Source organism: Oryzias latipes, chromosome 14 (assembly GCF_053564925.1).
Source record: "Oryzias latipes strain Hd-rR chromosome 14, Olatipes_Hd-rR_3.1".
Taxonomy (NCBI): Eukaryota; Metazoa; Chordata; class Actinopteri; order Beloniformes; family Adrianichthyidae; genus Oryzias; species Oryzias latipes.
This window is the reverse complement of record NC_136250.1, coordinates 9,902,554-9,919,857: the sequence shown is the minus strand read 5'-3', so window position 1 is coordinate 9,919,857 and position 17,304 is coordinate 9,902,554. Positions and strand designations below refer to the sequence as shown.

General features: G+C 41.0%; 1 protein-coding gene across 1 annotated transcript; it reads left to right on the top strand.

The window, feature by feature from the left end:
* Window positions 1-440: 440 nt before the first annotated feature.
* LOC105357391 (von Willebrand factor A domain-containing protein 7-like) lies at window positions 441-16,813 on the top strand. The gene is made up of 15 exons (XM_023962635.2): window positions 441-706; window positions 3,744-4,016; window positions 5,190-5,283; window positions 5,362-5,496; window positions 5,762-5,948; window positions 6,053-6,228; window positions 6,384-6,496; window positions 7,683-7,799; window positions 8,387-8,596; window positions 8,686-8,818; window positions 9,027-9,173; window positions 15,003-15,095; window positions 15,182-15,462; window positions 15,554-15,847; window positions 15,946-16,813. Exons 1-15 carry the CDS (start codon window positions 530-532, stop codon window positions 16,309-16,311), a joined length of 2,796 nt encoding a protein of 931 aa, XP_023818403.2. The 5' UTR covers window positions 441-529; the 3' UTR covers window positions 16,312-16,813.
* Window positions 16,814-17,304: the final 491 nt, after the last annotated feature.

The window sequence follows — 17,304 nt, the reverse complement described above, 5'->3', positions numbered from 1 at the left end:
TACATTCAATGTGAGATTATATCATGTTGCAATCAACTCTTGTTGAAAATCAATAGAATTGTAAAAGATTCACTTTAAAGCTGATTTGTTTTCTTAGAAAATTGACCAACTATGTAAAATGTCAGATTTTTAAAGCTATTAACTGACTTTTAACACAATTAACACAAAATGATATGACAAAAAATACAATGTATGCATTAACCCAAACACATTCCATTATTTTCATTTTAAATATTTCAAATCTCATAAATGCTTTTATGTAAAACCACATACCAGATATGTTAAATCATTCCTACCATTTGTGTTTCCTTTGTTTCCAACAGAAAGAGGAATTTCCACCTGGCTAAAAGCTGTGTGAGAAGCTTTTCAGGTCTTGTGGTTTGTTCAGATTTGTACAAGAAAAGAGGAAAGTAGACAAAAAGAAGGAGAATTCTTTCTAAACTGGGAAAGAGTTCATATTTATTTTTTATTTTTTAACTATGAGGTAGTAATATTCTTCTATTCTCCCTATTGTATAGGTTGTGCAGTCATGTTGTCGCTGGCATGGTTGTATCTTCTCTATTTACAGAGTGGAGCTCTTAGTTTTGGTATCTTACCTGGAGACTCTTTTAATCATCAAACAATCACTGAAAGAGCACTCCTGAATGTTACGGCTCGGGTCTGCAGAGCTCTGGCTCTGGCTGAGGGGAGGGACTTCACTTTTCCTGTAAGATGACACTGTGATGACATCAAAAACCTTGCGTTTGTTTGGTTTCATCATCTCTTCAGCATTAAATATGGAATTCTTTTTCCACTTTCCATGAAAACTATGGAATTGAATTTCAATATGTAACCCAGGCTTAGAATATAAAAATATTAACAATTAAATAATTAAAAAAAATTTAGAACACAATATTTAAAAAAATTACATTTCACTATCAAAAAATGTAAAAATAAAATATTAAATGAAAACAAAATCAATCTGCATTTTAAATTGTCATGGCTTTTTGAAACCATAATTCAAATGACAATGCAATTTACAATTCAATATGCAATTTAGTTTTGCATTCTTAAAATACAATTTGCAATTTATTATATACCATTACAAACTTGCCTTTCAATACATTGAAAATTTAGTGAATTGTAATTTGCTGTGGTTTTTTTACTCAAAATTAAAAAGAAATTGCAAAACAACGCCCTCTAGTGTAATGTAGGATGAGACTGGGTTGGTTTTGAGGTTGTTTTGTCTTAATTTAACTGTAATATGCCATTCTCAATTGACAATTCAATTTGCAATTTTATAATGGAATTTAAAAAATGCATTTTGCTATTTAAAATTCAATACCAATAATTACAATTCAATCTTCTATCTATGTATATACCCAGGCTGTGTCCCACCAAGGTGGGGTAGCCTAGACAGGGCACAGATTATTTCCTCCCTCCTTCTCTTCCCCAAACCCTCCTCCTTCAGTGTGTGCGTGTGTGTGTCTGTGTGTGTGTGTACGACTGGTCTAAGGCCTGGTCTATATGAAGGTATTAATCTTCCAAAATGGACGAGCTTTTGTGCATCAAAAATCTGCATCTGTGTGTAAAAATCTCTCTATGCTGTGAACTGGCAAATTTCCATTTGCATGTCTTCATTTAGAGTTACAACTTCAAATCTGTGATTACAACTGCTCAAATGTGCTTCTGCGTGTGCTAGAATCTGCTGGAGCAAATCACAGGTGCGCTACAACTGCGCTCCGAATTTTGACACATTCCTTGCGAGAAACTGATTTGTGTCCGATAGTGGGACTGGGGGGAGGGAGGGTAAGAGGAGGCGGAGTCAACCAATCAGAGTGCAGGATTCGGAGAACTCGATAAAGTTAGAAATATCTTTACAGATTCGGACTTCCTGCTTCCTGCTATATCGGGGGGGAGGGGTGTGTGTACTAAGGGGGGTGCAGTTAAAATTGGCGGGTAGGGCACTAAGGGGACATATCCTGATTACTCACAGTGATGTCCCTTCACCCTCCACACCAAGGGGCCCTAAATGTCTAAGGTGCGGTTAAAATTGGCGGGTAGGGTGCTAAGAGGACATCTGCTGCTTGCTGGCAGTGATGTCCGAGCACCCCCCCCCCCCTACCAAGGGCTCTACATGTCTAAAGTGCAAATAAAACCGAAAGAGGGGGGGTCCACTCCATACGGCACCCATGGGAGGGCCGCCACTGCCAAGTAGCCCCCCCCAAGGCGCATCGCAGGCTAAATCCCCCACCCCCTCACCCTAATATGAAGTTATATGAGGAAGGGGGTAAGTTGGGGACAGCTGGTAGACTGTCCCCCGGTGGTCAAACAGCTGTCCCCCAGCCCCCTCCCAGCAAAGGGGCCAGGTCCACCCAGCCCAGGGGCCCCATCCCCTGAGGCGCCGACACCCCAGGCCCACCACCCACCCCACACAGAGAGAGGAGCCAAAAAGCGTTGCCCCCTCGGGAGCAAGTCCAGGCCCCCACCCCCAAACGCTGGCCCTCAGAAGAGCTCTGGTCAAGCCTCAACGGGACTGAGGCAGCCCACCGGCCGGGGCAACCGCCGATTGCCTCAGCGGAGACCCCGACCCGTCAACCCCCCATGTCCCGTACCAATAGTGGGCTCCCCCTCCCCCCCAGAACGCTCATCATTTCTCACACGATCCATACGCGTCACACCACACATACTCCTCAAACATCTCATCTGAACTACATTCAGCTTCCTCTTTTCTGCCACTTTCAGACTCCATGTTTCAGCCCCATATAACGCTGCAGGCACCACCACACCCTCATACAATCTCCTTTTCGCATCCTTTCCCAGTGACCTACATTCAAACACTCTCTTCATTCCCCCCCATATCTTTCGTACTTCAATCATTCTAAACTCTACCTCTCCCCCTATTCCACCATCCACACAGACACATGACCCCAAATACTGAAAACACTACCTCTTCCAACAACTCCCAATTTAATGCCACATTCAATCTACGTTCACCCTTTAACCCTGTACACCTCATCACCTTACTCTTTTCCACATTCACTCTCTACTTCCTTCTGCCGCACACCCTTCCAAACTCCTCAACCAGACGTGCCAAGCTCTCTTCTGAGTCAGCCACTAGTGCAGTATCATCTGCAAACAGCAATTGATTCACACTCCATTCCCTGCCATCAGTATTCAGCATGCTCACACCCGTACCTAACACCCTTTCATTCACCTCTTTTACCACCCCATCCATATACACGTTAAACAACCGAGGAGACATCACGCATCCCTGACGCAGACCAACCCTTCACAGGAAACCACTTACTCATGCTATTTCCCACTCTCACAATTCAATCTTACAAATGTAAAAATAAAATTTTAAATAGAAGCAAAATCATTCTTTTGTATTGAATGGTAAATTGCAAAATACCTTTTCAAAATGAATGATCAAATTGCATATTGGATTGTAAATTTCTATTTGCTTTGTCATTTGAATTATTGCATCAATAACCAAGGACAGTTTATAATGCCATTGATTTTGTTTTTATTTAACCCATTCAGTATTTCTTTTTATTATGTCAAATTTTAGATGTTAATACAGAATTATAAATTGCAAAGTGTATTTTCATATTCCAAGCCTGATTTGCATGCTGAATTGCAAATTAGAACATTTATTTTCAAATTTCATGATTAAATAGCTAATTGAATAGTCAATTGAAAATTGCATATTACTTTTATATTATATTTATGTAATATGGACATAAATATGTGTTTTCCAGGCCCAACCTTTTACTGCCAAGTCCATTGCTAATGCATGTGAAGCTCCAAAGTCCTACAATTCTTTTCTTTTTAACATCGGTCTCATCCAAAGCATGAATGCGGCCACAGATTTTCGTCATTTCCGTGATGCCCATTACCACTGTGATGATGAGCTTTTAGTAGAAGGACAGAGGCTCATCACAGATGGTTTGTCAGCAGTAAAGGCTGCCAACAAGAGGCAAAATTATTTGGAAGCAAGATTAAACCTGGGAGGGATACTCCACACCTTACAGGTACTTTCTCACAATCCATTTTATGGTCTAAAACCATAATAAAAGTCTGAACAATCATGTTTTTCCGCCTGTAAATTCAGTGTTGATTTAACAAATCTTGAATTAAACATTGAGTGCCAAATGAGTGTTGTGTTGCTTCAAAGCTAGAGTACGGAGCCCGTAAAGGGACATAGAAGAAAAAAAATACGGTAAAAAAAACAAAAAAGTAACTGGTACACCCCCACTTAGTTTTTTTTTACTTTGATTTTTTCTCTTTGATGTCGCTTTAGGGGCAATTCTATGTTTTTATGCTCAGGGTTCTGCAACCTTAAACAGTATAAGAGCCATTTGGGCTTGTTTACTGAAGAAAACCAAGTAGGAGCCGCAAAATCTAATCTAATATATTTGAAGTATATTTCTTTATTGACATGAATAAAAACAGGAATATCAGGAGAAACTAGCATTTTCTCAAATTGTGATATTGTTTTTTTCCACGTTTGGCAGAAGCTCGAATCATTTTCTTTCAAAATAAAAAACGCCCTGTGCCAAACAGGACGTTTTTTTTTCTCCCATTGCAGCTCTGGACAGTTACTAACTATTGTCTTGCAGCATAAAATAATACAATATGTGTTTTAAACTCATGAAAGATCAGACCTTTTTTTTTTTTTTTTTACCAAAGTTTAACTTAGTATTTGAAATCTGTGCATTCTGGAGGAAGGGTCGAGCGACAGGGTGTCTTCGGGTCAGTAGAGATGTAATTTCCTTTACATAGTTCATCCTCTAGGTGCATCTCAGTCAGAAAAGTATAAACTTAATTAATCTAAATTAAATAAATGCCAATTTGGTAATATTTAAAAAATTACTTTTATTTTATTTTTCTTTAACTAGAGAGCCACCATGGAGAGATAAAGAGCCATGTGTGGCTTCAGGGCCGCAGGTCGCAGACCTGTGCTCTGACTGAAAAAGAAATTAGTTAATTTACTGGTAATTTTTCCCTGAATGGAAGCTAAAACAGTAACTACATTACAGAATAGAAAAACAAGATTACTAGAAAAAGTAAGTAATACATTCTGACCGTCCAGTTTTGTCCCATTTGGCAAAATGCATTTATTCCAGATTATTACTTGATTGATTTTTATAGTAACAGTCAGTTGCGCAAAATGTTTTGTTCCATCTCCACATTTACACCTGCAGGATTTCTACAGTCACAGCAACTGGGTTGAATTAGGAAACAAATTTCCCAACATAAATATGATCAGAAAGAACGCCACCATTGGAAAACTTGCAGGTAAAACCATAACTTAGAGAAATTGTTTCAACATTTATTAGTCAAAAAAGATGCCTAGAATTTTATGTTTCTCTGCAGCTAAAACCACTGCAACCTGTCGTAGCTGTAATGGGGACGACTGCAGCAACAACATTTTGGAGGATATAATAGCAGGAAATATTTTGACATCTGGATACTCTGTTGTTCGGACTTTGTCTGGGAACAAACCGAAAGGTAAAAAAAAACAATAGTCTACTAAAACCAGCAACAAAATTATCCTAAATTTATACTATAAAGAATATGGGTTTTTTTTGTTGATGCCCCTTGTATTGTGGTGGTGGAACTAACATTAGTGTTCACTTTAGCTTTACTATTTGTTTTGTCTAAATATATAAATTAAGTGTCCATTTGTTCATTTATGTACAGTATTTGTGCTTTTACTTAGAAAGCTGAGAATTCTAAGGTTTAATTTTTTTGGTTTTGTTTCCATGATTATCAGGAAAGTGCAGCCATGGGAGTTTCCTTGATGCAATAAGTTTAGGCGAGCCTAAAGGTGGGATCAACAAAGATTCTTACACCTCCAGCCATGGACATCTTCACAGGGAAGCAGCAGAGCTGGCAATATCTGCAACGAGTCAGCTTCTGGAGGACATTCGAAGAGCCACTGGGGACAGAGAATTCCTTCAGTATTAAAATCCTTTTGCCTTCTTGAGTGACACTACTGCCCAGAGCAGAATTTAGCAGCCGTATTACCATAAGCATTTCCAACCTCAATTTTTTAATTCCCTAGGTTGATGGGAATCTCAAAGGGATCAAGTAAGGCTCTTTGTTTTGTGGTGGACACAACAAGAAGTATGGGTGACGACATTGCAGCAGTACGAACCGTCACTTCAAAGATAATTGATAGTAAGGTTGGAACAGAGGATGAGCCTTCACTCTACATTCTTGTACCTTTCAACGATCCAGGTGAGTTCCTAGAACTGCAATTCAATCCTGTACAATAAATCATATGTTCTGTTCTTACATTTGTTTTTAAACATAAGCCCCTTTTCAAAAAAAATAAAATAAAATTAAGAAAAAACAAAAATTATAATGTGTCTTTTCTCTCGTGTGGCTGACAGATTTTGGGCCTTTAAGGAAGACTACAGACGCCGAGGTCTTCAAAGGTTATATCAATTCACTAACACCGGACGAAGGTGGAGATACTCCAGAAATGAGTCTTTCAGGACTTCAGGTTAATGCTGTTTCCAATACTACTATTTACTTTCAAACTTTTGATATTCTAGAGGTTAGACTGTGCTGTGATCATTGGAGAGGACAGACAGCTCGAGGTTGAAGTGTACAGGAAGCACACAGATCAGTACCTGTTACTTGACTTCAACCACCCTTTACAGCACAAACTAGGTGTTATTAGGACATTACAACACAGAGCCCAGGAGGTGCCCACAAGCTCTGACGGAAAGATGAAAGAAGAGCAAATATCCGCCAAGCCCTCCGAACCTGTGGATATCCCAAGTGGGCATTCACCAGATCCCAACATACAGGAAAACAAGACAAGAAGGAACAAGAGCCAAAACGGAACAGTATTTCAATTCCCTATATCGCAGGCCTGTCTGAAAAACTAAAAAGGATTTTCAAACAACATAACATCCCAGTTCATCTCAAACAAGTAAATACTCTCAGACAAAAACTGGTTCATCCAAAGGACAAAATTCCCAGCTACAAACAGAGTAATGTTGCATACTCTATCCACTGCAAAGAGAACTGCAATGAACAGTATATAGGAGACACCAAACAACCTCTACACAAGCGGCTCTACCAACATCGCAGAGCCAACCCAAGTGGACCTGAGTCTGCATCTCCACCTGAAGGCCACAAACCACTCGTTCGAGGATAGTGAAGTCCGAATTCTAGCCAGAGAGAAAGGATGGTTTGAGCAAGTAGTGAAATAAGCCATCTTTGTCAAGAAGGATAAACCTTCTCTAAATAAGAATGGTGGTCTCAGGTTTATTCTTCCATCCATGTACAGCAGTGTTTTGAAGCCTTAACAACCCAAACCAGTTCCACCTGAGTCGTTAACAGCGGAAAGAGATGATCAGTTTGGGGAGGGGGTCACTGGCTCCCCAACCCCCAGCTGAGGACAAAAGACTCTTAACGACCCGAAACCATGTAGGTTAAGTTGACAATACCATCCAGTTTCAGGTCTGACTCCTCCCCCATGAGCGCATATATACCAGCTCTTCGACCAGTTTTTCCAGAATTGACAAAGCCTCTTGGATAGGAGGTGAAACGTCTTCTAACTTTAAAAACCAAGTCCAGATGACAGCCCCTAAACCTACTACAATGGAACCAACCTGGAAGAATGAGAGTCTTCATAGACATATTCTAGAGGTTAAAACTTCTGTTTGACTTTTTTTCAGCTGGCTCTAACTGGCTCTCCTCCTAATTCCGAGATCTTCCTCTTCACGGATGCACCTGCCAAAGATGAATATCTGAAGAACACAGTGATTGCACTCATAGAGCAGAGCAAGACAGTTGTGAGTACTTCCATACACCAAGATGCTGTTAAGAGATCTTTGATACACTATTTTTGAAATGATGAAATTGATGTATTGTAGAACCTCGGCCTACTTCTGTGGCTTCAGCCAGACACGCGAGGGCGTGATATCCCATCTCAGAGGTTGGTTGGATTGGTTGGCTGTGTGTAGGACTGACACATGGGAAACCAACCAGAGTTTGCTTCCCAGGAGCCACTATGACCTTCATCCAGTGTGGGTCCTTGGACAAGACCCTTTGCGTTACTGCCCAACTGTATAGCCACAAGGGTTCCCACTATCTGGGTTCCCCTGTGCTGGTCCCCAGCCCAGATGAAATACAGGGTTGTGTCAGGAAGGTCATCGGGCATAAAAATCTCTTCCAAATCACCTGTTTGACTCAGTAGAAGCAGATTTGCTGTGACGACCCCTAAAGGCATATGCCAGAAGGTGGACAACAACATATATTGTACCGATTAAATCAAATAGAAGGAGCTGTAATGTTTTAGCTAACAAAAAATGAATAAATTGTTGGCCATCATCAAAAGACTTTATTCTGCAGCTTCATCATGTCCTGATCAATCATTCAGGTGAACTTCATGATAACCAACATACCAGGGCTCCGTCGTCGCAGAGAAGCTAATGAAAACCGACAGCAACAGCAGAACCAGCGGATGGTGAGAGATTCTCAGCTGTACAGAGATCTGGCTCAAGCTTCAGGAGGACAAGCGATTCAAGTTTCCAAAACTCAGCTGCTCCAGGCTACCAGCATAATCACAGAGTCCACAAGCTGTTCTCTGGTATTAATACATGCTCTCAATATTTGCAGCGGCTAATTCTATTGTACAGAAAATGTCCATCTATCCCTTTTGTTCAATTTGTATCCCAGGTGACCCTTCTGCAAGCAAACAGAAATTTGGGGAAGGCGGAAAATTACACTTTCATTGTGGATGAGACATTAACTAATCTGATCATTTACATCACTGGAAGCTCTGTCAACTACACGCTTGTCAATCCTTCAGGTGACGGTTTTGATCATTTCAAATTACATATATTCTTTTTTAATTTCATAGGTGATCCAATCACACTTCAAAATAAAAAAAAAATCGTGGCAAATTTTGACAGCAGCACTGAGAACTGTGTCTTGAAAAAAATAACTAAAAGTGAATCATAAACAACATTCTTATAGTTTCATTCACTATATTGATCATAATCCACTTTCATTTCTAGGTGAGCTTCATAATAGCACCTTCACAGGGCCATCAATCATCACAGCTGAGTTGGTGGGAAACTTACGGACTCTGCGGTTGCTGGGCCAAGTTGGATTGTGGGAATTGAGACTAACGTCAACAAATCCCTATACCCTGAGGGTTGTAGGTGAGGCACGTAACAAAGCTGAAATCAAACATTTACAGAATTTTTCTTTTCAAAGATAGGTTATCTTGATTGTCTGATTAAATCAAATAGCAAAAAAATCTCTAAGTACCAGGTTGGACCTCTTATACCTTCAGAATTGCCTTATTTCTTTGTGGCATAGCTTCAAATAGGTACTGGAAACATTCCTCAGAGAGTTTGGTCCTAATTGACATGAAAGCATTACACAGTTGCTGCAGATTTGTCGCCTGGACATCCATGATGCAAATCTGCTATTCCAGCACATCCCAAAGTTGCTCTATTGGGTTGAGATCTGGTGACTGTGGAGGCCATTTGAGGACAGTGACAGTTATCATGTTCAAGAAACCAGAGTGAGATGATACCAGCTTTGTGACATGCCGGGTTATCCTGCCGTAGCCATCAGAGTAGCCATCAGAAGATGGATACTTCCATCTGTGCTATGGCACTCTAATGCACTGTTGGTGCCAGAGGTCAGAGGAGAATGATCATACTGGTTCCATATAGATAGAAAAGCAACTGTAACTCAAATAACTACTGGTTAAATCTGAGGTCTGCAGAAGAGCATCTTTGAATGCACAACACATCCAACCTTGAGGCAGATGGGCCATAACAGCAGAAGACCATACTGGGTGCCACTCCTAGGAACACAAAACTGAGGCTACAATTCACACAGGCTCACCAAAACTGGACAATAGAAGATTGGATAAATGTTGCCTGGTCTGATGAGTCTCCATTGCAGAATTTGTTCTAAACTAGATGAAACCATGGATCTATCCTGCCTTGTATCAATTTTGTTGGCACACTTTGTGCCTCTCAGTTCCAATTGAGCATTGTTACAAGGCCACAACCTACACCAGTGTTGTTGCTGATGCTAAAACACTTGTGCTGCTAAAAAAACTCTCTTAAGGAATGTTTCCAGTACCTTCTTGAATCTGTGCCATGAAGGACTGAGATAGTTCTGATGGCAAAAGGGTGTCCAATTTAGTACTACCAAGGTGTACTAAATAAAATGGCCAGTAAGTATATATATACATTTTAGATGTTTTTATTGTAATCAAAGAATGTTGAGAGTTTACATAGCCACACAGGAGACAGACTCATTGCATCCATTCATCGATTAGCCCTTGTACTATCTTAGATGACCCCACCCTTGCATTGACGTGTTCTCCCTACCATGACAAAGGTGAAAAAATTTCATGTAATCCATGGACCCCAGTGAGGTTCACAAATCACTGAAGAAAAAAGGTTCAGCGCACTCTCTAGTGCAAGGGTGCTCACACTTTTTTGGCGTGTGAGCTATGTTTGAATCGACAATGTCTTGAAGATAGTTTATATATAAATAAATATATATATATATATATATATATATATATATATATATATAAACTATTAGTAAATGTTTGTTAGTTATGTTTATTAGCTACATGTTTATTTGAACATTATTGTTTATGTACTGATGATTAAAAACAACACAGTAAGATTAAACCAAGATACTGTTGTATTAACAGATGAGGCGTTTTATTACAAAGACAGAAAGCAGCAACCACCGTATGTCAGGCTCTGTTGTAAACCCTGCAATAGGGGGAGCATCATGGTTTTTCAATGGCGCTGCTGGCCTCGTACGAAGCGCGCGCCACGTAAAAAAAACAGCGTATTAAATGAGCTCGTATTTATCTGCGGGGCAGATTTAATAAACACTACGGTTGTTCGGAAAGATCTTCCGCCGGGAACTTGACGTGCCGCGGGGAGAGTTTGCGCTCAGTTTTTTTTTTTTCAACTTTATTGAACAAAGCATTAACATACAAATTGCGCTCAGTAAACACGCGTCTGCAGTGACGTATGTATCAGATACGGTGGCCGAGAACCGCCATTGCAGCAACAACAAAAAGAGGGGGAGCAAAAATAAAAAACAAAGAAAAAAAAAATGAAATGCAAATAAAAAAGCAGCAACTAAATAAAGGAGCAAAAATAAAAAACTACTAGCAAAAAAGAAAAATGAAATGCAAATTAAAAAAAGCAGCAACCAAAAACAGGAGCAAAACTAAAAAACTACCAGCAAAAAAGAAAAAAAAAACGATTTAAAAAAGCGATGCAAAAATAAATAAATTCAAACATAAAAAAAGCTATGCATCTAGAAAAACGGCTGCAATTTCTTTTTTACAACTTTATTGTACAAAACAGAAGTAAAATACAAAACACAATTTCATAAAGTAAACTTCAGATATGCCAGGGGAGCATATTACATAAGGGTTAATGGCAGACAAAGTGTGCGTTTATTACTTTTATGCACGCCGTGGAAGCCTTCGCGTCGGACAGTTGCTTCTGCAAAGTAGGTGCGTAAGTGGTGCTGCTGTTAGAGCGGCACCCCAAGGGACTGTGGGATAGCATTCCCTTTGCCTGTCTGGAGGGATTTGGGTTAAAGTGTGGCTTTTTGACCAAATGTGTTTAGTTGATTAGATGATTTACTGTGTTTTGTCAAGTTATTTTGTCCTACTATGCTTAAGTCTCTGAACCATGAGTGAGAGAGAGGCAGAGAATGATTAGTTTATATAGCACCCCTACAACCAATATATGTAGTGACAATATTGGAAAAATTGTAGATAAATATATTCGCCAAGTACATAGTAACTTCTTATTTTTATTGTTATAAAAACGACTATATCTGCAGGCTCAAACTTAGACAAATTTTGGCAAAATGTGATAAGTTATATATACATATGCATGACAAGGAAAATGGAAATAAGTCCAGAAACTCGTGCGTTTACTTTGTTCTTTTTCTCCAAGCAGAAACGCTTTCTTTTGCTGATGCAGCCGTGTTACTTTTTTTTTTTTTTTTAACTTGTCCTGTCCAACAGCTAGGCAGGCAGATGAGAGCTGAGGGCCTCTTGTGTTGGACATATTTTACTTTAACAAGAGGGGTTATTAATCTTCAGACAAACCAAAGGTATGACTGAATAAACCCCTTTTGTAATTGAGGCCAAACTTTATTCATTTCAACCATGATTGAAAATCTTTGGTGTTGGACCGGACAGAAAAGGAAAGAAGGGAAGAAGAGGGAGGGATGTCAGAGGGGGGGGGGGGGGGGGTGATGGTGAGAGGGGGGGGGGGTAAGACCATGAAGCAGCATAGAGCAGACAGGTTTACTGGTTATTTATCGTTACGGTACAATTCAAACGTAGTACAAAAAGGGCGGGGCCTGTTCACACACACTCAAATATTATCAACACACCTGCTAGCTGCAAAAAATGTCCACATGTCAACATGTACACAAAACAGATAGTGTTCACGAACGCATACCTATGCCTTTAAACCAACTAGTGTGAGATCTTTCATTCATTCAATCATGCAAACTATAAGTGCAAAGGTAAGCTAACACCTGTGCTCAGGTGAGTGTTTATGTTCTTCTAAAATGGATGGTGGAATGTGAAAAGAAGGAGGAGGAGCGCCCAGCCACCCCCACACCCAGACCCCCGCCGCAGCAGCAGCGGCAGCCGGAATTCCCCCAACTCCACACGGGAACAGGCAGGGAACAACCGCCCCCCGGGCGACCAAGACCGCCACCCAGGCCAGGGCCAGCAGGACCGCCGCGAGGCCCCCAGAGCCAGAGAGCAGGGAGGCGCGGAGGGAAAGAGAGCGCCGCCCCAGCCCAGCCAGGAAAGCAGCCCCCCCGCCGCGCCGGAAGAGCCCAACGCAGGGCCCCACCGGAGAAGGACGCCCACAGCCCCAGACGAGCACCCCACCACCACCCAGGAGTTCCGGGCATCCCCCCGCCCCAACCCCAGGTACGAGCCAGGACCCCCCAAGGGAGACCCGCTCCGCACTCCAGGCAGCCACCCACCCGGCCAGCGGTTGGTCCAGGGAGGAGCAAGGCAGGGGCCCGCCGCCCCCGCCCAGGAGGGGGTAACCCCGGGGAAAAAAGGTTGGCCCACAAGGGGTGTTATAAATATGGCCCGACCAGGCTCGGCCATGTTGGAAGTTTGGCGGGGCCCAGCGCTCAGGGGCAAGGACCAGGACCCACCCCCCAGGGACACGAACACCCCCGGCTCAGGTGTAATATGAACTCCCCCACCGTGCGGAGAGAGCACCGCTGGGCCCAGGAAGCCGGCACCCAAGGGACACGGCCGCCATCGCCAAGAGGCCCGCACCCCCCACCAGGGAAGGGGTAGGGGACAGATGGACCCAGGTCCCACCTTCCTTGCAAAATGCGTGTGCGTGTATGTGTGTTTGAGAGGATGTGTGTGTGCATGTGTGTGTGTTTATGTTGGAATGTATATATTGAAGGAGGAGGGGTGTGTGTACTAAGGGGGGGTGCAGTTAAAATTGGCGAGTAGGGCACTAAGGGGAATGTACTCCTGATTACCGTGTTACTTTTTTGATGGACGTATAATTCGCCGTCATTTAAATCTCAGACTCCGTCTCACTCAAGTGTTGTGCTCTCTCTTTTTCTCCACGCGTTTCCATGGTGACTCCAGAAATCGGCGATCCATTGAGAATGTCTTTATGTACATGACGTGCACGTGCATTAACCCAGGGTTACCAAGTCGAGCATAATTATGCTAACTCATATCCGGTCTTTTGGAACCGACAAACCCAGAGTAAGCAAGTTCAGGCGGATTTCAGCCAAAGTTCAGGGTTAAAGTCAGGGTAGATTAAACATGCTTCCTGGAATACCCCCCAGGTCTGCTAGCTGCCTGGCAGACTTAGAGCTGCTTGACCACTTTCGTCGTGGCTTTCTTTATGTAAAATGCATGTAATATGCTCCCCTGGCATATCTGAAGTTTACTTTGTGAAATTGTGTTTTGTATTGTACTTCTGTTTCGTACAATGAAGTTGAAAAAAAAATTGCAGCCATTTTTCTAGATGCATTGCTTTTTTATGTTTGCATTTATTTATTTTTGCATCGCTTTTTTTTCTTTTTTGCTGGTAGTTTTTTAATTTTGCTCCTTTTTTTAGTTGCTGCTTTTTTTATTTGCATTTCATTTTTATTTTTTTGCTTGTAGTTTTTTATTTTTGCTCCATTTTTTAGTTGCTGCTTTTTTTATTTGCATTTCATTTTTCTTTTTTGCTAGTAGTTTTTTATTTTTGCTCCTTTTTTTAGTTGCTGCTTTTTTATTTGCATTTCCTTTTTCTTTTTTGCTAGTAGTTTTTTATTTTTGCTCCTTTTTTTAGTTGCTGCTTTTTTTTTGCATTTCCTTTTTCTTTTTTGCTTGTAGTTTTTTATTTTTGCTCCTTTTTTTGTTGTTGCTACAATGGCGGTTCTCGGCCACCGTAATCAGAGGATGTCCGATTGGCCAATCTGCATGTTGATCAAGTCCCGTACTTCTCGGTGAGGATTTTGATTGGCTGGTGGATTTTTAAGAAGTACTTTTTTTTTTCTGGTCCGCGATCTACACTCATGTCCTTGAAGATCGACCGGTCGATTGTGATCGACGTAATGAGCACCCCTGCTCTAGTGGGTCTAGATGACCCAACTCCCAACGTTAAAGTGCCTAGGAAAGCACAAGGGTTACAGGCAACCTGTTCCCTCTTAACCAGATTTACGAGAAAAGAAATCTAGCTTTCAGAGCCCTGACATACTTGTGATTCTGCATGTATCCATTAGATGAGTATGGCTGAGTATCAGCAGCATGACAATGGAAATGTCTGCAGAAGTACCTAAAAATGCAAACCACTTTAATCAAAACGAGCAAAAGGAAAATAAACTGACCAAGCACAGAGCCATGTGGTGCACTATGACTGACCTCTGCTTTTCATGACTGAAAGATGTAAAGGATGTTCCTTGTATATATTTATGTTGTTTTCTATTTACAGGTCAGAGTCCTATTGATTTCATCTTTAGCTTTGTTAAGCAATCTCAGGGCCCATTAGGAGGATTTGATCTAGTTGAAAATCGTCCAACAGCAGGTAAAAAAAGCCCTTTCCGGTGCTTTTATTTTGTTTGAGGGAGTTTCCCAGCTTTTTAGTTTGACCTTATTTTCTTTCCTTCAAAGGCGGTAACACCAGTTTGCAGGTTACTCTACTTGAGGCTGACATCTCTACTGTGACAGAAGTCATTTTGGTTGAATCCTCAGGGTCAGGGAAGGTTAATGGTCTTGTGGAGGCTCAGGGTGGAGGACAATACTTAGTCCATTTTGACAAGATACCATCATTTGAGTTTGTGGTATTAGTGAGGGGGCAGAGCACCAACAGTACAGCCTCTAGAGCATCCTCAATGACATTCCAGAGGCAGTCTACAACCAGCTTTAGAGCGTCTTCTGTATCTATTACTTTGGTAAGAAAAAAACGCTATCAAAACCATTTAACTCAAATAAAAGTTGTTTATTTGTCTTTTTAACATGTTCTTTTAATCTGTTTGTTTTCAGTCTGATACAGGAAGTGTCTTAGAGCCTGGAACTCCACTCCTCATTCCCTTTTCTGTGACGACCACAGGTGAAGGAGGAAACTTTGTCATCAAAGCTACCAATGACCAAGGTTATAATTTAACCTTTCCATCCAGTTTAACTCTGGAAAGTGGAGGTAGTGCCGACGGAACAGCAAGTATCACAGCACCTCTGGCCTCCCAGCCTGGTACTGGTGTCACACTGACCATAGAAGCTGAAGCTCCAGGAGGTGCAGACGCCAACTATGATGTGCTGCGTCTCACTGTTCTTCCAAAGGTCCATTTGAGATAGAACACTACATTGCTATACATAATATTTCTATGTATATTATTTAAATTTGTGTTAATCTGTCCGTTATTTTCTTCCACCTTCAGGTGACAGATTTTTCTCCTCCAGTTTGCCATTTGCTTAGTCTCCAGTCCAACTGCAGTGATAGATGTAACCAGTCTACATGGGAGCTCTCTGTCCAAGCGGCCGACGGAGAAAATGGAACTGGGATCGATAGCATCAGTCTCAGAGAAGGCGACGGCATCTTAAACTTTAATATGACAACAGCCAACGTGACGCTGGTATCCTACAACGCATCCTGTTGCTCGCCTAACGTGCAGCTGGTGGTTGTAGATCGAGTGGGTAATGTGGAAGTCTGCAGTTACTCTGTTGCCCCAAATGTAAGCACAACATTCAGTCCAACAATCAAGCCAAGTTCATCAACAACAGCTTCATCATCTGGAGCTGTCTAGCCCTCTCTTCTTTGCCTCAGTGTCATGATTTTGGGGATTATGTTGGGCTGTAAGATGCATTGAGATTAATTTCTATATTTTCAAAAGCTTTTGATGTAGCAGATCGGCCACAAGACGTTAACAATTAGTTAGCTCTCACACAAAGATGGTGCGATATTCATCAAACTGCAGTAAAGGTATTTGGCATATAGTCACTGCAAATTTGTATTCAACTGAGAATGAAATAAATTGGTGAATCTCACTCAGCACAAGTAATATTTTTAATAAGTTAAAAGACTAAGAGAAAATAGAAAAATTATGTATTATGTATGAACATTAGATCAAAGGTTTGCATTTTGACATTGTCATGATTTTCAATTTTTTTTTCTTTTATATTCCTACATCTGTATATGGTTTATAGTAGTTCTATAATCAACCTTGAATATGAATATGTGGCTACTTTTTCTTATTAAGGTTTTGCGGTAGGGGGTCATAAGGTTTGTGTAAAAAATAAAAAAATAAATGTATGTATTTTATTTTAATGAGATTTGTTCTAATGCTAATGATACTATTTACTATTTGATTAGTGAAAGTTTTCTCTTACTTGACTTATATTAAATTTTTTAAAATCTAACAATGTAATAAGTTAAAATAAACAATTTCCTAAATAAATGTATGAAAAATATTTACTGCGGCCGCTAATTTATGTGTTTGCTTGGAAAAAAACTAAGCCCCCCCCCCCCCCCCCCCCCCCCCCCCCCGAAAAAAAACAAAACAAAAACAATTTAAACACTGTATATTTTTATTACCAGATTTTTACGACCACTGGGCGCACTACGTTAGTGGGCACAGTCTCAGTTGTGTTTTCACTCTCCCTTCCTGCATCGCGCAACATCACTGGTTTTAGGATACACAAACACATCCCACAACACACGTTAGCCCATGCATCTACAATCCATTCACAAATCGTGGTGTAACTCGCCCGGCGCTGCCTCTCACAACTATAAAAGCAGA